Raw genomic sequence first — 16,696 nt, 5'->3', positions numbered from 1 at the left:
AACTACCAAATAGCCAGTGATTAATAATCAGTGTGCTCTAGTGATGTCTTTAAACAAAATAAACTCTTTTGATAAGTCTATTTAAATAGAATACCAGTTCTAGTAGTGATTAAAATAAAAAAGTATTTACAAATGTTTCAAAATCCATGAATTGAAATAAATAATTAATTGTCAATTTTACTAAGTTCATAAAAGTGAAATATGTTGCTTAGAAAGGACAATGTTAAGAAGTTATTGCACCAAATTAATCATAGTTACATAACCATTTAATATCAGTATCAGTGTCAGGTTTAAGGCATTACTGCAGCAGTTTTAGATCACTGATTGCTAATGATTTTTTTTATGGAATGAGTACAATATTAATACATGTGAGGTCACAATCGGATTAATTATTATCTCGGAAAATGTAAATATTACAATATTGTTAGTGTCAGGTTTGTGGCATTAATAGTGTAACAGTATAGTAGTATTACATGCAACAGGTTGGTTACAATTGGTTGATTGTTTTGTCAATTTTAATAATATTTTCTTGTTAATTGGAACTTATTGTAGTGAAACAATTTGACACCAATAGGTTACTTAAGTTGTCAGTGTTAGGCAGTTAGTACAAGTATTTAATTGTCAGAATGAAGCTGTTAATAAACCAGTTTATTACTAATAAGTTACTTGGGTCAGACTTAAGGAATCATTAAAATAATTAAAACTAGTTGGGTACTTCCTGTTAGACTTAGGGAACAAGTAAAACAATTTATTACACACCAGTGTAAGATATTGCCCATGTCATAACAATCAGTCAGTATCTAACTAGTGTAATATTGGCGCGACGTGAGCGTGACGTAGATCACTTGCTGACAGAAATTCGTCAATAAATAACATGTAGTCTCGGCATCTGCTTGCAGTAACTTATTTGTAATAAATAAAATACTAAAGTACCTTGCCATTCATACCATGTTTATGAAATTTGTGAACAATGTTGATATCTGACTCACTTTCACTCGTCAGATACCAAAACTGTTCACTCATTTCATAAGTTCATTTAGTATTCTATATATAAATTATAATACTAGCAGGTTACTCTTCTGTCAAACTTAGTTAATGAAAAAGATTAATATTAATTAGTTCTGTCAGATTAATGTGATGTAATAGATGACTTCCATCAGATTTAGGGAGTCAGTAAAAGTAATATGATATTAATAAGTTACATCCAATAGATGTTAGTAAAAATGTAAGACTAAAACGTTACTCCTGTTAGACATAGTGAGAGTTGTAATACTAATTGGTTGCTTGTTATTAGCTTTAAGTGTGCCGAGCATATATTGCACAGTTCTGCTTTTCTATAGAAAATTGTTGCCATGGAAACCATCTTGTCACTCACTCAACATTCGTTCAACAGTATGAGTTTTATGAAGTATTTTTTAAACTAGTTTTGTTTGTGAACTTGTCATTAACTTACAGTTTTTATAGTTTTTCGTGAAGTCGAATTGTTTGTGAAGTTGTTGTTGTTGTGCATGATGCTGTTGTTTGTTGTTGCTGTTGTCCCCTGCATGATTATGTTATGTGTATGTTTGTGAACACCATTGGCTGTAAGTGTTTGCTATGTGCTGTTTGATGTTTGCTTTCTGTATTGTGTCTCGGTCATATATCGATGAGTTATAATCAACATTCATATGCTATGGTTTAAAAGTCAGACATTTTCAAGAGTTTACCTTTCAGAAAGTTGAATCTTTATTAATCTGAAATTAAATTTGTAATAAAAAAATTGTCTTTATATTTATAATATGTTTGCCATTTAAAACTGCTACATATAACATTTTCAGTTCATTTTTCACTTAATTAGTTTTAAATAAAATAAATAACATGATAAATATTTTCTACAATTACTACTTTTAAAACAGGTCCACCTTTATTCTAATTTTCAGTATTGCTTTTCACAAACTAGTTATTTGAGAAATACATAAGTAGAGGCGTACATAGTCAGTGTCATTTCATTTCTCTCTAGTCGTTCTTCAGAAGTAAACTATTAGTCATATGTTAGTTATTTCTGACTGGTTCACGTGCTGTTTTGTATTAGACAGTGAAATCCGAAGTTGGCTAAAAGCAGTACACTGGGATTCCTTAATTTAATCTTGTTTTGACATACACACTGAAACACAAGGGTGAAAGTCTCAAGTCGTACACTCTGTAATAATTATAATAATCATCATTTAAGCTGCTGTGTTCTGTGAAATCTCCAAATGCAAATTAAACTTGAATTTGGCTAATATATTGCATTATTAAGGTAATTCTCAATATTTATTTTTGAAAACTGAATACGAGTTGTAGATGTACTGTCGTTCTGTTTGGCTGGCTAATCAAAACAAGGATTTTGTCATCAAATTATCAAAACTGTCAGTAATTATTTGGGTCCATCTTAAACTTTCAATAATACAAATAATAATACCAAAAAAAAAAATTAATAATAATAATAGGCACTAATCAAGCTGTCAAAATGGTGGTTTTGTTTCCACTGAAAGTTGGCTAAAATCACTATATTTCTAAACAATAGTGAAAAGTTTCTGTAATATTTTTAACCTAATCCAATTTCAAAAACAGACATCAGAACCCTGACTTGTTCATCGCAACTTTGTAACATGTTCACTTGTCAAGTGTCTCTTTTAATCAGGTCAGTCTTGTTGGGCCTTTATTTTACTTTGGTGCCGGACTGGACATATCACACCTCTCAGATTGGTCAAGCATTGTCTCATTCTTGGCAAGCTTCATTTTACTAATTCCAGAAAATAATGATTATTACATTCCTTTTGACATATCATATGACACATTAATTATTAATTACATAATAGTTGCATTTTTTTAATGGAAATATTCAGTTGTTTTGCTCAAGGTTTACTGGCAAAAGTAGTAATATTTGTAACAAAATATTAAGCTGTAAACCAAGTGTACAATTCAGAACATTTCCAAATGAACGCGAAACATGAAATGTACTGATAAAGCAATGTTTTGTTTTCACCATAGTCCTAGTAAACCCAGTAACATGTGTACACAAAACATTAAATAGTTACTGTTCTAAAAGAAAATGCAATGAACAAAATATTAGTCCTTGTTAACTTCCAAACCATGAGGCATTGTATAGTCATTTTACATTAAGCACATGTACTGGTGCTTATTCAATAAAACAGTGGAAATGGCTATGGTTTATCTATAAAGTAAAATAATATCTAAGCAATTGCTGCATCACTTCACATGATTTTTTTAAAATGTCTCCCCTTTCTTTATGGAAGAAATTTTCACTAATCCACCGGACAAGTATATGTAGAAATCTACTTGTCTGCCAATATTTATACTTGTCCAAATAAGTGATTTGTTTTATTATAGTGCAAGGACAATAGTTTTGACTACTTTAAATGAAACTACACTGAATATTTTCACTTGTCCACTGGACAACCATTGAGGTACATTTTGCTTGTCCGACTAGATTTTCACTTGTCTGGACAAACGGACAAGTGCTTATTTTGAACACTGAGGGAGAAGTTACTTCTACTCTTTCAGTCCTTGATTAATGCTAGATGATGATGATCATAGAATTAAAATATAAAACTATTACTTCAGGTCAATATTGGTCCCTATCTATATTCTTTGAGATTACTATATAAAAAACCAGATATTCCTTGCATGGTCAATGACCATTGGGTGTGTGACACATCACTAGTGAAACCTGCTCTCAAGTCAGCATCAATATTGGTTTAAACCATAGGTGTTAGAAGATGCTCCTCACAACTTGGCAATGAAGGAGTGCATTATTAATTTGGCACTCTCATGGTGGGGGGTGGGGTTAGCTAAACATCTTCTAGTTCTAGTCTCCTCTGCTGCAATCACCCCTTTTGCAACACCTATAAAAAGCAATTTTGTTTTCATTCAGACATACCCTATTCAGTAAGCTTAGACCTCCGCCTTCATTGTACACAAAACCACATGACATTTGAATGAGTCTGCTTTCAGCCAACATTGTATGGCGTCTGCTGTTAAGAGAACTTATAAAACAGAAAGTGAATGGATAAAAAGAAAGATAGGTTTGATTTCTTTTACACAGTCATTTGTCAATGGAAGTCGCCTTATGTCCCTTTATTGTGAGAATATGTTTATTAGTTGCATCTTGTGTCTGTGCAAGTCTGTTCATGCATGCAGAATAGACAAGTCTGCAGCTTGGTTTATGGATATGGAGCAACAGGTGCCTCTGAATAAACCTACACGTGATATGTAACTTAGTGCGATACAGGCTTGACAATAAAGCAAAGCACCTCCAGTTGCCAATTTAATTTCACAGACCAAAATTTAAGTGCTGTTCATAAACAAAAATTACTTAATTATCTTGTTATTGCAAACTATCATTCCTTGATCAGGCAAAACATGACAATATCTTGTTTTTCTCAAAATCAGTAAAAAGAAAGTTACTAGGTTTTATCATTGGATGGTAGACTTAACATCAGCAAGGTACCGATACCTTTCTTTAGAGTGGTATTCATAACTGTTCATCTTGGTAGATGAAATAAAGGGGAACTATTTGTAATGCCAAAGCATCAACGTTTTAGTATTTAAATCTACATTAAAAAAAATTATTTACATTTAGTGCCATTTTTTAGTTTAATGTTAAAATATTAATACAAAAATACTGAAAATAACCAACTCAGACTTTGAAATGTTTTTGTTCTGTTTTGTGAAGTACTTTAAAAAAAACATGCATGTCTTTCTAGACGTTTTTGTTTGCATGTGTGGTTATTATTTTTTTAATGTTCATTTACAATTCCATGTTACAAAAACTTGAGACGAAGAAAGTTTGCTCTAATAATACAATCAGCAAGGTGAAACTGCTCAATTAGTAAATTAAGGAATATTATTCACGATAAATTTTAAAAACCTGTTTCTTCACTGGCTTATGTAACTCTGTCTATTCATGCATTGGTATCTGTACAGAAGGTGTATAAATTTAATGTGATAAGAATTTAAAATGGAGCGTTGTATTTTAACTTACACTGTAGGTGTGCAACTTGACATGTACATGTTTTAGCTTGTCAGTATTTTAAGACATTTTACATTTGCTAATATCAAAGATATTTCACCTAACCATAAATGCATTTATAAATATCTCAGCTTGCAGTATCGTTTAAATTTACTTCTATATCTCCACTTTTTTATTGCTGTTTTATGATTAAGATGAGATGTTAAATATAACTCGGCTTACATGTACTGTATGTAACAAGGTATTTCAATTTAACTTGTTTAAATTATATTAACTAGCCAGATGTCTGATATCACAATGTAGTATACATATTTTAAACGCAGAAGTAACGATATATTTTAGCTTACGTTTCAAATGATAAATTCCAGGTGTGATAAAATGGACATTATATTTCATTTTGCCATGATCTTTTTAACTGTTTATTACCAATCTAAAGATATATCTTGGCTTACCTCCATGTATACGATAATGATCTCGGACTGTTTAAAACATGGCAGTAGCTTGTACTATTCCTCGTGCTTGCTGCAAGCTTAAACATCTGCTTAATCTATAATAATATTGCTTGTTCAAAATATTTTCATCTAAATATAATGAATAATTTTAAAAGGAATCAAACTATTTTATTTACATTATTATACTTTGTATTTTTCTACAACTAACCATTCTTATAAATGCATAGTATTTATAACAAACATGTTAGTAAATATTGAAACTGGCTTCTTTGCTCAAAATATTTATAGTATATCTGTTATAAGAATAAATTCCAAACCAGAGACCAAATTTATGTAAGAAGTGAGGTGCATTTATATTATGTAGGCTCACCTCCTGTTTGCCAATCTACATCATTTATTGAATAAATATTGTTTTAAAAAAAAAAGTATGAATGTTTTTAGTCTTTAATGGAACAAATGTGCTGTGATTAATGTTAATTCAATTGTCATATTCTGTGGTAAAAATGTTGGTGACATAATTCTTTTTACACTTTCTCTATGACAGGAAGTTGATGCACGGCCATCTTGTTTTCTGTTACAGGCTACCTCCCGGCCGGATTCCCAAGCTTTGCGACTGCGTATGGGCGAGGATTCCCCGCAGCCTTCAGCCCAGCCAGTTACTATTACCCAGGTATGGAGTTGTTACAATTGGCTTCATGGTATCCGGAATCTCCACTAGGATTCTAGATGATTCTAGAGGCATCTAGAAGGGCCCACCGTTACGCTTACACTCGCGGCCACCGCCCGCGGCTGTCTGTGGGTCTTTCAGCAATACCTGTTATATTCTTGACTGGTTTCATATGCAAGTGTTCTAATTATGACATATCAGGAGCAAACAAAATCCGCAAGGGCGGGCAGTGCCGCACAATTTTACTCGAAGAGGACGCCATTGATCCCTCCAGCTGGACGACACCAGAGTTAAAGTGTTGTACGTACGCCCAGTGAAGTGTTCCATTTCCAACCCACACGCATCACACACAACCAGGATGGCACGATGCGTTAATAGCAGTTATTTATTCAAGCATTTATTTATTTATTTTATGTATTATTATTGTTATTTATTCCTTTTGAAATTAATGTGGTTTTAAGGGTGGGGTTTTTTTTTTTTTTTTCTAAATTAAAATTGCAAATTTCATACCTTTTTTCCCCTATAATTTCCCTGTTTTGGTCACATTTCCTAAGAAATTATGAGGATGTGCCCAAGACGTGTGCTTGAACTTTTGGTGAATGTAAGCACATGTCAGATAGTTGATTGTTCTTTCTGCTTCTTTTATCTCTGGCTGTGACCTGGTTGAAATTGATTTTAACTTCAACTTAATCAGCGTTTTAACCTTTTTTAGCTTTTTTGCATTAAACGATCATTTTCATAAAGAACACTGAATTTGATTTGAAATGCTGAAAAATTACCTGCATTTATGTGTTCATGTAACTGGTATGGAGTTTGTATTTTTAAATGAATATCCTTTTCCTGGTTACAGTTGGTTATTAAATTTAAATATTTTTTAAAAAGGATAAATATTTGTTATGATTTTATGTTCCCCGCACCCTTTTTAAAACACTGTTTATTAATTATCAAAAATATATTTTAAATTGTGGGTTTTTTTCCCACTTCACCTGAACTCTTACTCTGCAACTGTCTGTTATGGAAAACATCTTTTTTTGCACTTAACAAAGTGTCATGCTCAGAGTTTTCCAGAATTTTTCAAAACCTTTCAAAGTTTTCCCATTTTTGAAAACCTTACGAAGTTTTCTAAGAGTTTTTCAAAACCCTGCAAAGTTTTTCACAGGGCAGTTTTTTTTTGTTGTCCAATGTCTTTTTTTCATCTCTGAAACTGGGTGATGAGTTTTTTCTGTGTGGTGTTTTTGTGATACAAGAGTAAAGGACGCCTTGTTTGTGTGTGATGCCGACAGATCGCAGGTTGTCCTTTATGAGGATGCACTGATTGATAATAGTTCACTTGGGCTGCTGGAGGCAAACTGTGCCAAAATTTGTCTGCATTTTTTATTTTCAATTTTTTTTTTTTTTTTCCAGTTTTTAATTTTTAAGAGCATTTTATGCTAGCCATACCATGGCCAAAATGTTTTATGACTGGTTGTGTTATATAATTTGTTTTAGTTTATTTTCAATTTGACATCATAATAGTGCTAAATCTTGAAATATTTAATTTATAAACCACTCACTTGTGGGGTTTTCCACAGATTGGTCTGCCTGTATTCCTAGTAATCTCTATTTGGTTTTGGCTATAGGGGATTGTTTTTGTTTGTTTTAAATCCCACATGGTATTTTTAATTTTTACAACAACAAATGTTTTTGGAAAAAATAAAACAAACTCTTTGAGGAATAAGAATAATGAAAAAAATATTTGATTTAATGATCTGAAATACTTTTCCAATTTATGAGATGTTTCCACTACACAGAGTACTATTGCTGACTCTACTGACGGCCATCTTGAATGGTGTGTACGGGAAGATGGACTTGGTGGGTCAGACCCAATGTATTCTGATAACCACGATTGCTGGTGCTTTTTAGTCACTTGACTCGAAATATTTATTACAAATTTTAAACTCATTTTTTTGCTATACTTTTTGTTTGTTTATATTTACTGATTGCTATTGAAATGCCAGTGTGAAGAATTTATGTTGTAAATACTGTTGTGTTTTAATGTCAATATTGTAGCCACCTAGATGTTCTCAATAGCCTCACTGTACTACATAACTATAGACAAGTTAATAATCCGTTAGGTACTCCACCGTGTATTTCTACAACAGAAATAAAACAATATTTAATACTGCGCTAGACGTTGAAATGCACTTCAGTAATGCAAGCACATTTTAGAATTAATCAGTACCGTTGTTAGTCAGAAGTTAGTAAGTACGGTAATGGCAGAAATCAGTCGTTATGTTTAGAGTGTGAAATTGTAGCTGTTTGTAGAATTAAATTTAAGAATCAACTTGGCATTCCTGCAGTGTTTCTAAATATTAATATTTATTATTTTGTCCGTTTTTCCATATTTGTTTAACCTTTGTACACAATTGGTTTTCTGCCCAGTTAACATTATTTGGCTCCTACATTGTTAAGAAAAATGTATGATTTTGATATTTTACATTGTTGATTTTTGGATATGATTAATCCTGGCATATTTTTGGCAGCAAATCTTAAAAGTAAAGTCAAATGTTATTAAATTTACATATATTTATCTTTAAAAAATAATGTAATTAAGACGAAAATATAATTTGAAAAAGCAATTATATAAAATAATTTGTCCATTGTTTGTGTTGAACTAAAAAAATATTTTGTTTGTATGTTAAAAATTTTAAAACAACATTACGCAATGTTTGCTAATCATGTTTCTATATATATATTTTTTCATTATGTCCGACATATTGAAATATGCAGTAATAAAACGCTGTATTTCTGTGTTCGTGCAAGCCACGCAGGCGTGGTTGAGTCATCTCAGTAATGTCTAAAGGTGTCTGAAGGTGTCATGAACATTTTAACTATTTATTATTTAACTTCATTGGACAGCTGGGTTAAATTTGAAAAATGAAACAATTTTTTTTTATATAAAGAAGCAATAATTGCCCTGAAGCAAAAATCAGGGTCAAAGTATCGAGTGTGATAAAACTATATATACATATACAAATATATATACTTGTCAATCTATTGTGTTATTGTATAAAGATGGCCATGTTTGTCCAAATACACTGTCCATTGGCTTTCATTCTTGTATGCAAATTTGACTAAATAATTGTCTTTAGAATAATGGTTAGTTACTTCCTGTTAGTAGTTAGTGTAAGTGAGTTATATCTTAGTGGGCATTGTTGTTCATAAAAGTTACAATGTTCATGTTACTCGTAGTTTCAGAGTGTAGACAGTGCATTTTTAAAACAAGCTGTGTTCATTGTCTTACAGTGTTCACATTGTCTCTAGCTTGGTGCTGTTCATTGCAGTACAGTGTTCACAGTCTGATAACTGTATTACAATGTTCACATTAGTCCAGAGCAGCATTGTTGTTCATTGTATGACAGTGTTCACATTGCTTGTAGGTACATGTGTGGACAGTGGGTCTTTAAGACAAGTAAGTCACACCGTTCAAATCCGGGAACTCGGTCCAGCAAATAGATGCTTTTTTCAGGAAGTGAAAAGTGATTCATTTTGTTGAACCAGTTATTCTTGTATAATAAATTTTTTATAATAAAAAAATAATAATTCTGTAATCTTCAACCTATGATTTATATACAAGTTCCAATGATTTGCTAGAAAAACCAAAAACCAAAACCACACAAAAAACCCTCATCCACTGACTTTTTTTTCTTGAAAACTCAGTTAGCCAATTTCATATCTGATTTATGAAACCTCATGGGTTTATACCTTTGGTGAAAACAATAGGTTTGTTTTTTACCTGTCTGCAATGGTTTGATCCTAGGTTAACACCAAGCTTGCTAAGCTTGTTTAAAATCACCACGGTCACCTGTTGCCCAGTGTTAAACTTCCCTGGTAACTGCTGTCACAAATAGCTGCCTGGTGGAAGACACTTTTTTCAATCTACATTTAAATTTAGTGTCTTCTCACTATCATACTAACAATTCAAATCACTGAACCTCAACCAAAACATTTAAAATTATTTTGCCAGTGGCAGTGACTAAAGAAGGTATTTTTTTTCCTCCAGATTTTTAGCAGCAAACTTGTGAATTGTGCTTGCATAACCCAGACAAAAGAAATTGGCCCATTGATTTTCTTTTAAATCTTTAAATAAAAAAAGGTTTTCACTTCCAATGTGTGATGACTGACTTGTTGCGTGTGACCCACGGTGCGTCCTCACCGTGTTAGATCATAGGCTTGTAGCGTGTCCTATTGTTACCTCGAGGCTGCAGCCACATCGAATCAGGGTTTCTTACTGGATTATTGCTGGCACTCGCAGGATCACCCATTCATGTTCTTATTGTAAATTATCTACATGGAATTTGTCCCCATTTTAAAGATGTATGAATGTATTGACTTGGTTCTGTGACAGTTTAATTGTTTTTATTTGTAAATACCCGTGGCGTTGCCCACACCAGTTGTTGTCAACAAGGACTTGGCTCATTCTGAATTCTGGACATTTTGGTTAGCTGCTATCCAGTAATGACCATCATCCATATACTGTTATCCTGTAACACTGTTACTCACCGTCTGATCATTGGTTATGTTATTACTGATTATACTTCTCGCTCTTTAAATTCTGAACTGGTTAAACAGTCATATGTTCTGGATCTAACATACAATAAACGTTTTTAATTAATATCAATATTGTAAATGCATCATAAATATTAATATTTAATTAAGGTGTGCATAATGAATATTTAAACTTTCATAATATGTTTTAAAAGAAATTGTCTTCACTGGCTGTTTTTGATGCCATGTTATACGCATTATATGTTACGGACTTTCTGTGAAAGTGTCCGTTATTTGGGGATGGAGTTTTAATAAACAGCAGATTGGCCAAACATCCAATTTTCACAAAATGCCGAGTTCTTGCGAGTGTCTTGTTGTGTTTTTTTTTTAATGAAAAAATGAATGCTGTTTGCAATTGTTTAAAAGAGCTACAGCCAAAATTCTTGGTGCCAACATGACTTAAGTGCTGGGTTTTTTTGTTGTGTGTTTAGAGATGAGGCAGTTTGTTGGTGTATACATTCATTGAGCATCTTTCAGTTTTGATGTGTCCAGCCAACATGGTTCCACACATGACAATTTCAACATTGTGCACTCACTTTACCAAACACTTTCTTCTCTTGTCATGATTATCCAGGCACAGTATCTGTCATGAAGCTTTAACTTTTAAGACGACAAGCACTTGTCATTTTGAAAAAAAATTATTATAATTTCTTCAGGGTGAGGAAGGGGAGGGTTTTCTTCAGAGGTTTTAATTTTTTTTTTTTTTTATGTTCTGTTTCTGTGCATTAATAACAGTGGTGAGGTTTGCACACTGCAATAAATTTTAATTGCATTTTTTTACAGAAGTTGAAATTGTGTTTGTTTGTGGCACTTGCTGGTTGACCTTGTGACCTCAGAGACATTTTTGTCCATTATTTCATTCTCCAACTGGAGCACTAATGGACTGAATGACATTTTGAATAAAGATTTTCATTTGGCACAAATTGTTAGTGTTGTCATTTTAAGACATGTATTTATTATTACCCTAATAAAATGATTACCCTAATAAAATGATTGCTTGACATTTTTGCTTGATGATGTGATTTGTTTGTGTTGATTATTATGTTGTACGGTTGCATGGTTTGCTGTTTTTTGAGCTACACACAATAATATATATAGGTTTTCAGCTGTATTGCCTTGTTTGTGACAAATATGCTATATTGGCCAAATGTGTATCATGTCTTGTACTAAACTAAGCCAAAGTAATTACATAATCAGTAGTGGCAATTACCCTTAAGTACTAAATGTTTTGTTCTTTTCTCAGCAATTGTTTATATGTTTGTATATGACATATGCCAAATTGTTTAACAAGCATGAGTTATGCTAAGCGATTTTTGGGGGGTTGTCTTTCTTACCAAAATATCTTACAGGGGTAAGACCTATTATATCTTATTACGGGTAACATCCAGTATATATTAGCAAGGGTAACATTCATTATATCTTGCTAAGGGCAACATTCATTATATCTTACTAAGGGCAACGTCCAATATATCTTAGCAAGGGTAACATCCAGTATATCTTACCAAGAGTAACATCCAATATATATTATATATCTTACCATAGGGTAGCTTAATACAAAATATTATCTTTTTATTTCTTGTTAAAACAGTCCTTGCTCTCAATTTATTTGTTCAGAGGGCTCATTCATTGTTCTTGTAATATTTGCAGTTTAGTTAGTAAAATTGTTCATGTCCCTGTATTTATATTAACAACGGTTCATAGATGGAGTTAATGTTAATTTCACCATAATTTCTAATGTCCTTATTTATTGTTTTACAATTAAATAAAATTCAAATTTGGTATTAATGGTTAAATTACTATTTTTTTTAATTCCCTGTTCTGTCCCTTTATTTTAAGAGTTTGTTTTTAAAACAGGGTTGCTGTCCCTATATTTTACGAGTGTTTGTTTCTGATCCAGGGTTGCCAGTGGGTACTCCTCGTGGAATTGGGGCCAGTGGTCAGGGCCTGGTTGGTCTTACCACTAGTGGGACGCCGGGTAAGCCGCTGAACTAAATGATTTGTAGACTTAACAGCACCCTCTAGTAGTGGCGGTGTGGGTCAAACAACGTGTAGAGTCTGTCTGTCATTTCGAGGCTTGTCGCCGTGCACTAGAAATTACTTTTTAACTTTGTCAATATCAAGTAGTAGTTAGCATTGAGGGTAATTATATTTTATAAACCTCCCAAACTGAACTTATTAGAGATAAGTTGTAATAGATATTAATGGTGTTTTTTAGATTTTTAAAAACAATGACATCATGGACGTCAAAATTAGGTTCAGTATGATGTCATGAAGTTTTAAAAAATCCATAAACACAATTTTATTTTGGCTGAAATTAATTCCCATTAATTTTTTTTTTTAAATATTAATATATTTAATTAGTTTAATTTAGTTTACCAATATGGGCAGTATATTTCTTTTTAAATTAGAATCTTTTCGAAATTAACGAAAATCTCAAGTGATGGATGTTCAGTATGTAAAGGAGCCCAGTTAAGAGAGATTAATCTCAGACAGATGAAACTGAAACAATTTCAAAATAATTACCATTCATTGTTATAAGACTTTTTACCATTAAATAATTCCTAGTAGTAACATTAAAAAAAAGAGTTTCATATTGTCACATTTCCAATTTTGATATACCGTATATTTGTTTTGGATTATTCAAACTATCGTGACTATGTTTGATATGGACATTGTTTGAACTTGTGTGTTTGACTTCTCATTGAGTTTACTGCACACATTGTCATTATCATAGTATAGTAGACCAGTTTGCTGTGTGTATGTTTTTACTGGGCTAGTTGGAGCTTGTATTCTTTATTCACATCACTGCTGACGGACGTCATGCTATGTCAACCAATACTGTACATGTGGTAGAACTGTAAATCTTATTTTCAAATGATCAAAATATTTTGGCAGATTTCGTTGAAAATATAATATTCAAAACTTTATTTTGTCTTGATCAATCAGTCTGTATCAAATTAAGAGTTGCTAATATCCAAATTAAATTTTAAAAAAAAAAAAAATGTATTGAGTTAATTGTTGTAGATTTTGTAGTGAGTTAGCATTTGGAAATTTGATAGTGACAGCTTAAATTGTGTTATTTATTAAGGTACATTTCGGTATCTACATCTAAAAGTAACAAGATTACAGTACTCTTGATAAAACTATTTCAAGTGCTTGATAAATATTAGTCCACTTTACAAATGATATGCCAATCAACTTTCTGAAATGAAAAAAAACAACATGGAGATAGTATTGATAAAGAATCAATTTTGAAAGTTATTGTTTAATAATAACATGACAGTCTTCAGCAAATGAATGTCTTGGTTGATATGGATACCGTAGTCATGACGAATGTCATTAGTTCAGTTCTTTCTCTAGTAAGTAAAGTGTTTTCAATATAGCTAAAGGTGCGTAGTCCTTTATAAACATGGTATTGCTATCTCTAGTTGGAACTCAGTTTCTTGCTTGGAATGTCCATGTCTATACAAATGGTATGTTCTTCGTTGTCCTCGTATATCTACCTGCTCAAGACAATGTCTTGGTGCATCCAGTTGGTGCTTGCCACAATTGAGATGAGAATGTGTTTTTTGTAAGTACCATCTAATTGAATTACCAGGATGTGTGACAATTTGAAAAGTATTTCATCTGATCATGAACATAAGCATTACTCAACTCCACATAAGATGAGAAATTTGTGGCTAAGGAGATCACCATAAGATCAGATATGAAAAATTTGGTTGAGGAGCCAGTGAAATTTGGTGACTAAACCTTGAGAAATAAATGAGAAAAGATGAACCATTTGAAGCAAGAAAGCAAGAGTTAACACAGAAATAGCACCCAGTGTTAGAGGACTAAGTGCTTTTAACCATGCCAGTGATTATAAAACCTTTTGGCAGGTAAACCTTATTGTAAAATGCTAGGCAATTGCTCTTCAAAATGTTTGTCTGTATTAGCAAGGGCCTCTGTAGAGGTAAAATTTGTGCATAGATATTAAGAATGGACAGTATTAGAGTGTCCTTATAATCCCAGGTGCCATTGTATGAAAGGTTTGAGTATTTCATATTCAAACTATGAATGTTGGTTAATATGTTAGTGATTTATACTTAAAAAGGTTTTATAAATACGGTGCATGTTGTTTTTGTAAGTCTACTAGTTTACCTTTTTGTGTCTTGGCTCAAACTATTGGCTTGTGTATGTATGTACATATATATATATATATATATATATATATATATATATATATTATATTTTTTAACACTGTACATTTGTGCTTTGCCAGATATAACCAATACTGCCTTTTATCTATAGAGTATTTTTGTGTGTAACATGATGTCATTTGTTGCCATGGTTACTGCAAAATATGGCTCCCTGGAATCCCTGCATGTCGGCACTGTCACACAGCACACATATTCTTACACTGCCTGCTTTTTAGTTGTGTAGAAAGTAGTAGATAAATTGCATGGTAACATTTCTCTGCTCGACTATAATAATGATTAATCTTTGCTTTTAGTAGATCCGTGTTTGTAGCTGTAGTCCTCCATCATCTTTTGGAATAATAATCAATTTTGGATTCTAATTAAAAAAAAAAAAATATATATATATATATTCGGAAGCTCACTGTATCCTAGCAACAGACATAGTAGACATATCATAGATGTAGTGTGCCGTGTGATGATGACATAAAGGGAGACAACCAGGGAAGCCACGAATATGTATAATACTTTTTTTTATATATACAAAACTGAACATTACGGCTGAAATAATGTTTGGCCTGTTTGAGAATAACTGATCAACAAACAACAGGGTGACTAAATTTCTAAAAGACTCTTTTTGTCGTGATAGGCTTCCCTGGTTACGGCTTCCTGCCCGTTCCGGGCTCCGCGGGAGACAGGACAGCGTCTCCTGCGATATACGCTGATTTCAGCGGTGCAGCGCAGAGTCAGGTCGCCACAGCGATACAGAGGAGTGAGCACTCCCCACTCCCCATGAGCAGCTCCCCGCTGCACCGGGACCCCCTGCAGAGAAACGCCGGACTTGGTGGGTACACTGTTATCAATATGTCACACGCTTGGTGGTACAGTATATAAATATGTCACAGACATGGTGGGTACACTATATAAATGCCACAGACTTGGTGGGTACACTATATAAATGCCACAGACTTGGTGGGTACATTATATAAATGCCACAGACTTGGTGGGTACACTATATAAATGCCACAGACTTGGTGGGTATACTATATAAATGCCACAGACTTGGTGGGTATACTATATAAATGCCACAGACTTGGTGGGTACATTATATAAATGCCACAGACTTGGTGGGTACACTATATAAATGCCACAGACTTGGTGGGTATACTATATAAATGCCACAGACATGGTGGGTACACTATATAAATGCCACAGACTTGGTGGGTATACTATATAAATGCCACAGACTTGGGTACATTATATAAATACCGCAGACTTGGTGGATACAATATATAAATGCCACAGACTTGGTGGGTATGCTATATATATGTCACAGACTTGGTGGGTACACTATATAAATGCCACAGACTTGGTGGGTACACTATATAAATGCCACAGACTTGGTGGGTACACTATATAAACACCACATACATACATGTACTTGGTTATAAATATGCCACAGACTGTTAAACTATATAAATATGTCAAAGACTTGGTGGTACACTGTATAAATATGTAACAGACTGAGTTCATTATATATATGTCACGGATTTGGTGGTACACTATATAAATGTTACGGATATAAATGTTACGGATTTGGTGGTACACTATATAAATGTGTCACAGACTTGGTGGGTACACATGTCAGTATTATAGATACATCACATACCTGATGGGTACACATGTCAATATTATAGATACACAACATACCTTATGGGTACACATGTTAATGCTATAGATACATCACAGACTTGGTGGGTACACATGTCAGTATTATAGATACATCACAAACATGGTTGAT

At 32.8% G+C, this 16,696-nt stretch overlaps 1 protein-coding gene across 7 annotated transcripts in view; it reads left to right on the top strand.

Moving 5' to 3' along the window:
• The window catches only part of LOC121369309 (RNA-binding protein Musashi homolog Rbp6-like), a 143,273-nt gene that overhangs the window by 104,096 nt on the left and 22,481 nt on the right, over window positions 1–16,696 (top strand). For 4 of the 7 annotated variants that reach the window (XM_041494284.1, XM_041494283.1, XM_041494282.1 and 1 more), the window contains 3 exons: window positions 6,047–6,136; window positions 12,618–12,695; window positions 15,545–15,739. In XM_041494284.1, coding sequence (XP_041350218.1) covers window positions 6,047–6,136; window positions 12,618–12,695; window positions 15,545–15,739 — 363 coding nt within the window. The remainder of the gene's footprint in view (window positions 1–6,046; window positions 6,137–12,617; window positions 12,696–15,544; window positions 15,740–16,696) is intronic. The other 3 variants (XM_041494286.1, XM_041494285.1, XM_041494288.1) reach the window with 2 other exon arrangements.

The sequence above is a fragment of the Gigantopelta aegis genome, chromosome 3 (genome assembly GCF_016097555.1).
Source record: "Gigantopelta aegis isolate Gae_Host chromosome 3, Gae_host_genome, whole genome shotgun sequence".
NCBI lineage: Eukaryota > Metazoa > Mollusca > Gastropoda > Neomphalida > Peltospiridae > Gigantopelta > Gigantopelta aegis.
Note: the sequence above shows the minus strand (reverse complement) of the source record. Positions and strands in the feature narration are given on the sequence as shown.